Source organism: Saccostrea cucullata, unplaced genomic scaffold (assembly GCF_032062105.1).
Source record: "Saccostrea cucullata isolate Sc308-1 unplaced genomic scaffold, CSIRO_AGI_Scuc_v1 ctg204, whole genome shotgun sequence".
NCBI classification, from domain to species: Eukaryota; Metazoa; Mollusca; class Bivalvia; order Ostreida; family Ostreidae; genus Saccostrea; species Saccostrea cuccullata.
The window spans coordinates 726,625-737,048 of NW_026940736.1; the positions used below are offsets into that span (position 1 = coordinate 726,625).

Here is a 10,424-nt window from a genome sequence, read left to right on the forward strand (position 1 = left end):
TGTATATTTTTCTGGAGAGTATGAGGCTATTATTGAAAAATGTATTTTGATAGAATATATATTTTTCATTTATCGAGACGCTAAATTTAAAGCTGGGGAGTATGTGGCGGAGTCATATTTATTTAAAATAAATTTTTTATCTTTATTGAATAACTTACTGAGCCATAATTTACTATATGCCATATTTGGTAGTAGTCTCCATTCATGAATTCTACTCACAGAATCTCATTGGCCAGTAAATTTGTACCCCCTTGTTTAACCGGTTTTTCTGCTATATATACTGAGGCATGGGCCCATCCCTGTCAGTGCGGGCAATTTAACTTACTTATTACCAGCTGCCCATTGTCACCACTTGAAAGGTAATTTTCCTAGTTTATTAAATTTTTGTATTTTATTTATTAAGTCCAAGTTATAAGCTCAAGTGTTTTTCATATTTTTGAGAGAAAGGTATTTTAAACTATGAAATTGACGTTTTTGGCTTAATGAACTTAAATTTTCTTATTTTTGAATGAATATGAAATAAGAGTATTTTGTCTCAGTGTCTATGTGTATTATGATATTGTATATATGTTTTTGTATTTGTAGATCTGCCATTGCTTTTTCATTCCTAATAAATTTATTAAACTGAACCTGCGTTCTTCATCCCCGCTTGGTTACATCAACATAACGATAATTTTAGTAGAATTTTTTTTAAAATACAGAAATTTTGCCCAACATTTATTGGAATCTTTGAGATACATATTTCTGTGAAATTTCATAACTCTATGACGTCTGTAAGAGTGAATAATAGCACAGTCCGCGTAATTTTTGAACGGCCCTCGTAGTGTAATAAACTGTTAGTTTTACAATTTTTGTTTATATTAAATTTTCATAATTGGTTTGAGTATCATTGCATCATTATTTTACAATAAAAGAACCACGAAATAAATTAAGTATGGATATAAAATGTCTTGTCTTTCCTCTGCGATTTTCGTATTATTTTTTTAATTCAAAAGTGCACTTGCTGAGCATTTCTATTGTGATTTTCACATCGTTCAGACTAATTTGCAGCGAAAAGAAAATACTTGATAACTTTATGGAATTTAATTAAAACTCCTAGTAATCAAATGTTTATAGAGAAATGTCGACAGATAACAGATTCTTCCGTTATTACCTGTTCATGACAAGAAGCATACGGCGGGTGTGACCGGTCAGCAGGGGATGCTCACTCCTCCATGGCACCTGATCCACCTCTGATGTTTCGAATGTACTATGCTTTGCTACTATTTTGTATTGTTTTATGGACTTTGATATTGAATACTGTTCGTTATTTCCATATCCTTCATTTTGCTATATATGCACACATAACAATCAGATGGCTTTGGAGAACTATTGTGAAAAAAATAGTTCTACAACGATTCGGATAACTGGGCTTCCAGAGAAATTTTTTTTTTAAAAAATTCATTGATAACAGTGAAAAATCAATTGATATAAAAGGCTAATTGATATACAAGGGGCGTTCAATAAATAATGTCACTGGGGCTCAGAAAGAAGCAAACGACGCTTTTCAATGATTTAGTCTTCATTATTTACTTTTGATCTCTTTTAATTCAAACACATGTCCGTAACATTTTTTATCCAATATCTGATTGTTTTTAGAACTCATTTTTGGGTATGACTCTTAGTATACTGGAAAATGGCAGATCCAATGATTTCCTGGACTTTTTTTTTCCTTCTGAAAGGTGTTTTTTCCAAGTGTGGAAATAGAAACAAGTCAAAAGGTCAAAGATCTGGTAAATATTGTTAATGTGAAAAAACATTAACTTTCTTTTTATCACGAAAACCCCTTTACTCTTTAGGGCATGCGGATTTGAACGCTGTCATGGAGAAATACAATGTAGTGGATTCCTGATTCTGGGTCCTTTCTCTGATAAACCTTTCGATTTCTTTGCAAAAAACTGCTTTCTAGACACCTCCAGATATTAAACTGTCTCCCCGAATACTAATTTGAACAACAATACCACTTATATTTAAGAAAATTGCATATAAATCTGTCTTTGTGCTCTTGCATACCTTTGCTCTTGACAGATCTTCGACGTTTTTTTTCAAGTACATCTTATGTTAAATTTTGTTTTAATGGTTTTAAGCAATAGATTCATGTTCCAATATCTGTTTGAATATAAAACAAACGTGGATTACTACAATTACTGATATTTTAAAATAATTGTTAAGACTTTTGTACATGCAGTCGCTTTCACTCATTTTTTTAAAAATACAGGGTGACCTTAGAGTACCAAGCTTAATTACTGTCAAACGTTTCTTAACAGCAGTGTAAACTACTCCCGATATGATGTCTATCAAATTTGCTATGTGTCTTAAAGTCAATCATACAACATCAAATCTTATTTGCTGAAATTTTGTTAACAGTACATAAGTTGTTATAATTTTTGTTGGCAAGGAGGGTACCCATTTTTGATGCCCATTATAAAATTTTTTATCATTGATATCCACCTGCTCATTTGTCTATAAAACACATTGGTTGCTGTAAATGTCACATATTTCAGTAAATATTTCTTTACGATTTTGAACAAGTTTTACAGCAGCTTTAATGTAGCTTTTATTTTTATTCTAGTTTAATGATTCTTTACCATTCATTTATAATGCAGTGGCTCGAATAGCCCTTGTTTCCCAGCTTCTCACGATAAAACTATGTGATGAAAAGTGGTCACATAAACTGTTATAAATTCATTAAAGATTCAATAATGAGAGAAAGTCAAGCTTTATGTCATATGACTGCTATGTTGTATGTCATCGAGCTAGTGACATTATTTATTGAACGTCCCTCGTACATGTAACAAGGATTCTGTGGAACTTTTGAAGCAAAAATAGGTTTAGAGAACTATTGCATTATCAAGGATTTATAGAATTTTGAAGCAAGAAGAGATTTAGATAAATATTGAAATAACAAGGATCCGGTAGAACTGAAACAAAAGGGATTTGAAGGACTATTGAAATAACAACTGTAGAACCTTTGAGATTTAGAAAATTAATGATATAACAAAATTTTACAGGGAATCAAAAATGGGTTAAAAGGGCTATTGAAATAACCACTGTAGAACATTTAAAGCAAAGATGGTTTGGAGAACTTTTGGAATAATAAGGATTCAGTAGAGCTTCTGAAGCAAAAGGAATTTAGAGAACTATTGAGATACTTCGTACCAAGCATTTTGGGGAACTTTTGAAGCAAAAAGGGTTTAGAGAATTATTGAAACAACCAACATTCTACAAAATTTTTGAAGCAATAAAGACTTAGAGAGCTATTGAAATACTAATGATCCTGTAGAACTTTTGAAGTAAAAAAGGCTTTGATGGACTATTGTAAATTATAGAAACAACTGTGGACACCTTTGAAGGAAAGGGGTTTTAGAGAACTACTAGTTTATTGATATTACAATTATTATATACGACTTTTGAAGCAAAAAAGGAATAAGAGAACTAACTTTTGCAATAACAAGGTTCCTGTAGAACTTTGAAGCAAAAATGACTTGTGAGAACTGTTTAAAATAGCAAGAATTCCAAAATGAAAAAAAATTCAGACATTGTAATTATGTATGTATTTAGACAACTGTGTTTCATTGGTACTATTCAGATAAAAAAGGGATAAATACATTTGAAATAACGTTTTTAGAGATTAACAAGTCAACTTTAATTTATCAAGTTGATTCCATTAATTTCTTTGACAACAGAGAGGCTTACGGATCTGTTTTATATTTGCATATTATTTGATCTCAGCAATTACAAACTATCATTTAATCAAATGCTTTCATAAAACTTCTTAGTCCATTATTTACACACTGAATCGACGATGAATTTTCGGTTATATTCAGTTCAGTATAAGTAGCAAACGGCGGGTGTGACCGGTCGGCAGGGGGTGTTAACTCCTGCATGGCACCTGATCCCACCTCTGATGTCCCGGAGGTCCGTGTTTACTCTGCTCCTATTTTGTATTGTTTATCAAACTTTTGAGTTCTATTCATTATCTCCATAAATTCCATTGTAGTCTATAGACCTGTTATATAGAGAGAGAAAGGTTAATTCGACAATTCATATATATGTATGAGGAACTAGTTATCTTCATTTGTTCTTACATGTTTCTTATAAGTGTTACTGTCATGAGTCTTAAAAAAGGAGATCTTCCTGTGGCAACATTTAATAAGATGGACATTTTTAAAAATATTTTAATCACTCTCTTATATCATATCAACTGAAGAATAATCCAAGGCCAGACATTTAAAATTATAGTATAGAATCCATGCAGGATGACATGATTCTGTAACTTTCATATGCATGTTTACATGTATCTCTTTTACTTTAGGTAAGATTGAATGAGAACGGTTCATAATTTGATGAGAAGACTTTGATTACTAAATCCTCTATTAATTTACGATTCTTGTCTTAGATATAACATGAAATGAAAGATTTTACAAAAGTATTTCAAAAATGTATGGTTTTTTAACGTATACAAGAAATATGATTATATTTTAGTTCAATTTTACACAGATATATTTTATTAGTATTCGATAATTTATAGCTTGGATGGAAAGTTATACAATTCAAATGAAAAATAATAGAATACAAATAAAAAATAAAGGGAATACGAAATAAATTATACAAAACATATAAAAATTATACACTGCAAAAACACAATGTAGATAATTATAGAATACAAATAAAAATCATCCAATTCAAATGGATATTTTTTACAATACAAATAGAAATTTACAGAATACAAAGAAAATTATACAATACAAATGGATTAGTTTACAATGTAAATGGAAAACTATAGGATGCAAATGAAAATTATGCAATTCAAATGGAACATTTTACCTTGCAAATGGAAAATTATAGAATGAAAAAAAAAATTAAAATACAAATGGAAAAATTTAATTTTGTAACTTTTGACAAACTACAGTTTAAAAACATTCTTATGAAAAATGACGTAATAAATATTCAACAATCTAAGTACTGCCTTTTTTGTTACATACATTTAAAACACTTTCTTCGATTTATACAATGCATATTTTTTCAATTTGAAATATATTTGATGTCGAATTTTTTCCCGCTCCCCGAAAGACAAATGACCCGGAAGTTAATGTGAAGTGGGTCAATAGATTATTGTACCGCAGTCTAAAGAAGCCATGTTTTAGGGCGTGAAAGGTAAGGCAGATATTAATCTTTTAATTGAATATCTTTTAATTTTTCTACATATAGATGCAATCAATGATATTTGTTTATAAACTGTAATTTAATTCTTGAAACTTGAACTAGCCATACAGCCTTTTATTCTACTTTCAGTTTAAAGCGATTCCCAAATAAACCCTAGCCCATAATGTTACAACTCATAGCTATAAAAATAATTTAAAAAAATAAACTAGCATAAAGTTGTTTAAATTCTTATACAATTGAATAAGTAAAGTTACCCGTGCATGTCTACAGTAAAGAAAAAAAACTGTCGGTTCGTTAAAACTTAGAATGAACATATTTCTGAGAGAATGCAAAGACTAGTGTTAATTAAAGACACACACTCTTGAAATGTTGGAAAATAACTAGTAAAATACAAAATTAATTAAATTCAACTTTACTTTATCATCTCATCGGAGACCATAGCCAATTTGAACTAAATCAAAATGTAGGTGTATATAATATAATAATATATTTTTTACTATACAATTAATTGTTAATCAAAATTTATGGAACGCCGTCAATGCCTTATAGCAGAACACTACAACTGCATTGTGTCAACTTTCCATTACATTATGTCTACACTTAAGTGACATTTACTTACAGTACTATTGCATTGAGTCAACTTTCCAGTACATTATGTCAACTCTTTATTACATTTACACACACTACTATTGCGTTATATCAACTTTCTATAACATTTTGTCAAGTCTTTATGGCATTAACTCACACTTGAGTTCAATTACATTGCGCCAATCTATCATTGCATTATATCAGCTCTTTATGACATTAAGTCAAAACAATTTTACGTGGTGTAAAGATGTTTTAAATAATTTCAACTCATTGTTACATTATGTGCACTCCCTACTATTTGGTCGAAGTAGTCCATTACATGATGTGAATTTACAGTAATTCAATATCAAGTCGATATAACACGATGTCAGATTTTCATTTCATGATGTCAAAACATTGTCACATGTGGCCAATTCCTTACTACACTGTGTCATCAATATGCTACATGACGACGGGAATCTATTACATGATGTCAATTTTTCCTTACTTTTTGACAAATCATTATTATGTTATGCCATTGTATCTTTACATTGTGTCTAAAATGCTTACCCTCTTGTCATTATATCTTATAGTATTTCAACCCTTTATTGTGTGACATAAGGTATAGGTTATGCCTAAAAGTTCCTTTTGTGTTTTCAATATTACATGCACAGATGTTAAACTTGCAAATAATTTTATTTTAACATATCAATATGTGTCATGCAGCAATATTTTTCTTTTTATTTTGAATTGTTTTGAAAAGTCCGAAACTTCTGATCTGACGACAAAACACTGTCCTAATAAGCTTCTTATCAGTCTTTTTAAAAGTGTAAACACATCGTATTTCATACGTGCACTGGTGGGTGGGTTGGGAGAGGGGGATCCCGCCCTCCCCTCTTTAGTGACCAAACTTTGCCGGTATGAAATTAATCAGCTGATTTTACTTTGTAGGACATTGCATTAGTTTCACATAAAGTATAATTGAAATAAGTTGAAAACTTAAAAAAAAACAACAAAAGAAAAGCCCGAGAGATCTCAGGCTTTTACCCCCCTGATCCCCAACTTAGACGCCATACCGTCCCCCTAAGGCTACTCTTTTCAAGAACCCAAGATCGTCACTGATATGTGCCCATGTTTACTGAGGCATTGTCAATTGATTTAAGTGAAGGATTGGTAGATTTTTGTAACAGAATTCTGGTCCTGGAATGGTTGAAAAATGACTAATTTCAGTGACATTACATCGTTTTTGAAAGTTGGGGGAGGTTTGTCAGCCAGAAAAAAAAATGGAGTACAAGAAAAGGCAAAAAAAAAAAAAAAAAAAAAAAAAAAAAAAACAAACAAACAAACAAAAAAAAAAAAAAAAAAAAATTGTCCAAACTCGAAAGTCCTATTTCGGGTGAAAGGGGGGATCCAACTTCGATCAGTCCTAATTTTTTTTTCCAAATATACAACATTGCCCTTATACTTCAGCAAAAAGTGGGGCGGAATTTCAATGAACATTATCTATGATGAAGTTATTTCGGAAAAAGAGGAAGCCAGACCCCCCCCCCTCTCATATAATGTGTCTGTAATTCGTCCTAATTAATCAGGACCCCCCTTCCCAGTCGTGAAAACACGGTTATCAACTTTGACATAATGTAAATGTATTTTACAGCACGTATTGAACATTTGTAATCAACGTGCTGAAGAGTTAACACAATGTAAAGATAATTTGAAATAACATAAGAAAGAGTTAACATATTCTCATTAAATATCCACATAACGGAATGGAGTGTTGACATAATGTAATAAAGTTTTGATATAATATGGAACGCCGGGACTGTCTCCATAATGTATGTTCACATTATGTTATAAAACTTTTTAAATCACGTAATATAGCACTGGCATAAAGGTAAGATGTATTCACCTCACATTTTGATGACCTCGGCGTAAAATAAAGATACTTTAACATCACGTAATAATGATTTGTAATAACAGAAATATACATTCACAAAAGGGAATGGACTTTGACTTAACATAATGATAAATTTTATCATAGAACACATGTAAAACGAAATTAACTTTACGTAATGAAATTTTGACCGCACATATTAAAGAAATGAAATAATATAAAGAAATATTCATTTCACATAATAAAGTTTTTACACAATGTAAACATATTTTCACTCCACATAATGAACTTCGGACTTTAAGTTATAAAGTGATGACATTATGGAAGAAAGTGTTTACTTCATGTAATGCAGCATTGACATGATGTAAAGATATTTTTACATCACCCATAAAAAGTTGACAAAACGTAAAGATATGTTCACAACACGTAATGATAGATTGACATAATGAGGGCATAGTTTTATGCTATAAGGCAGTGATGGCGTTCCATAGAAATTAAATTAAATGATTCCTCGTCCATTTTAACTAGAATTACTTACTCTGCCACATTCTTCCGAAAGTTTCAATATTCTAACTTTCGTGCCCAAACCTTTCATGTAATGTAATAAGCTTTACCTTTTAAGTTAGTTTGGGGTTCTAATATTGATCTAAAAGATTTTCTGAATTTTTTTCTATTTTTTTTTTTAACAAACTTATTCATATGTACATTTTATTCTTTTATTCAGTAAACTTTTAAACATGGCTTCGGGGTTTGCTCAGCACTACGTGGAATGTACAACATGCGATAGCAATGCTGAATACTACTGCAACACTTGTCAGTTTGACTTGTGTCAGGCCTGCAAAGAGACCCATCAGCGAAAGAAGAAAACGGAAAACCATGAGGTCGTTCTGTATAGAGAAAGAGAAGAAAAAGTACAAGAAAGGTGCAGCACGCATAGTGACAAAATATACAACGCTTGCTGCAAAGAATGCGAACTACCCGTATGTATAAAATGTATAACAGAAAGCCATTCGTGTCACGCCATTGTGGAAATTGAAGACATTTTCAATCAGAAGCTTGAAGTGTTTAACAAACAAATACAAGACTTGAAAGAAAAAATAATTCCACAGTGTGAGGATGTTCAAAAGAATATAAGCAAAGAAATTGAAAACTGCAGGAAAACACTCTCACAAATTCGATCAGATTTATTAACTACCGCTCAATCCATTAAAGACCTAGTGGACTTCATACTTAAAGAGAAAACGGAAAAAGTAAGTAAACTTGAAGAAAATCTTATGAAGGAATTGCAATCTCATGAAAAAGAGATGAAGACATACACCAACGGTCTGAATTCCATCATCGAAGACTTCGAAGATCTAAGGAGAACAGATAAAAAGGCCGAGTTTATCATTAAACACAAAGAAAAATTACAAATAATCCCCTTACAGTCGCTTGGTAACATGTTTTATACTCCGCCTCCATCATTCACGCCGTGTCCTGTATCCAAGGAGCAGATAGAGAAATTGTTTGGGGATATTGCTGAAGAGTCACAAATACCTTTACCGTGTACATCAGATCTGCATCACCTTGTTCATGAAGCGAGTTTTTTCCCCAGTTTTGAAATAGCCAAAACTTCTGAAGAAATTGGTGATATTGGTGTGTCCGGTGTTAATGTCATACGCCATATTGTTTTCCAAGATGAAAATACTTTCTGGGTCAATGATGGGACCGGATGTCTAAAACAGACAGACTTGCAAGGAAAAATATTACAAACGATCAAACCTGCCTCTAATGGAGACGGCATTCATACATTCACAGAACAAGGAATTCTATATATTGCACCGAATAAACGTAATATACACTTATCAGACCGGGAGGGAAAAGTAAGAGATCTCATTACTGTTAATGATTGGGATTTATGTAGTGTCCACAAAAGTCGTTTGAATGGCGATATCTTTGTTGGAATGAGGAAAGAATCTACAACAGCTCGAGTCACGAGGTTCAATGAAAATGGCAAAGTTCTTCAACACGTCCAAGTTGATAAACATACAATCGGACCATATCCACATCCACACTTCATAACAGAAAACAGGAATGGCGATGTAATAGTGACAAATAATGGAAACAGAAAGGTTGTAGTTGTAATGGACAGTTCTGGAAGATACAGATTCACCTATACAGGGAATCCAGAAAGCTCGATAGGAAATCCCTGGGGAGTAGTGACGGATATTCTAAAGAATATTCTTATCTGTGACAGTGATAATAAAAAGATCCATATTATCAACGAAGATGGCGTGTTTCTCGAATACATAGAAGTACCTAATATGTACGGTTTTCTTAGTGCTGTAGATGTTGATGACATGCACAACGTCTGGGTGGGATTTTCGAAATCTGGTACAATAAGAAAATTTCGATATCTTCAAGAATTCCAAAAGTCTACATGCAGTTTTGATAAGCTTACTTAATTTGACGTTATATTTTTTAAAACCATTAAAGATCAAATTCCATTATACTGAGTAGGACTTTCTAAGATTAAAAATGATATGCTTAGCACTTGATCCCAGTTATGATGTTTTGGAGAACTGTGTTTGCTCTGCTTTTAGTTTGTGATTATTTTCCTTACATAAACGAGGACTGCCAGGAATTTTTCATGATTTTTTAAAAATCACCATAGTTTTGTGCATTACTCTGAAAACTCTTTAATTTAAGGTTCCTCCACACCCCGTGACTTGTGATATCGAGAAAAAATACTTTTACTTTGGTTTATATAGTTTGTGCACTA

General features: G+C 31.8%; 1 protein-coding gene across 1 annotated transcript; it reads left to right on the forward strand.

The window, feature by feature from the left end:
* The first annotated feature begins 5,127 nt into the window (after positions 1–5,127).
* LOC134256155 (E3 ubiquitin-protein ligase TRIM45-like) lies at positions 5,128–10,424 on the forward strand. The gene is made up of 2 exons (XM_062738774.1): positions 5,128–5,196; positions 8,388–10,424. Exon 2 carries the CDS (start codon positions 8,401–8,403, stop codon positions 10,105–10,107), a length of 1,707 nt encoding a protein of 568 aa, XP_062594758.1. The 5' UTR covers positions 5,128–5,196; positions 8,388–8,400; the 3' UTR covers positions 10,108–10,424.

Coding starts and splice junctions, on each gene's coding strand:
- LOC134256155 (XM_062738774.1), top strand. CDS start 8,401: ATGGCTTCGGGGTTTGCTCAGCACTACGTGGAATGTACAACATGCGAT.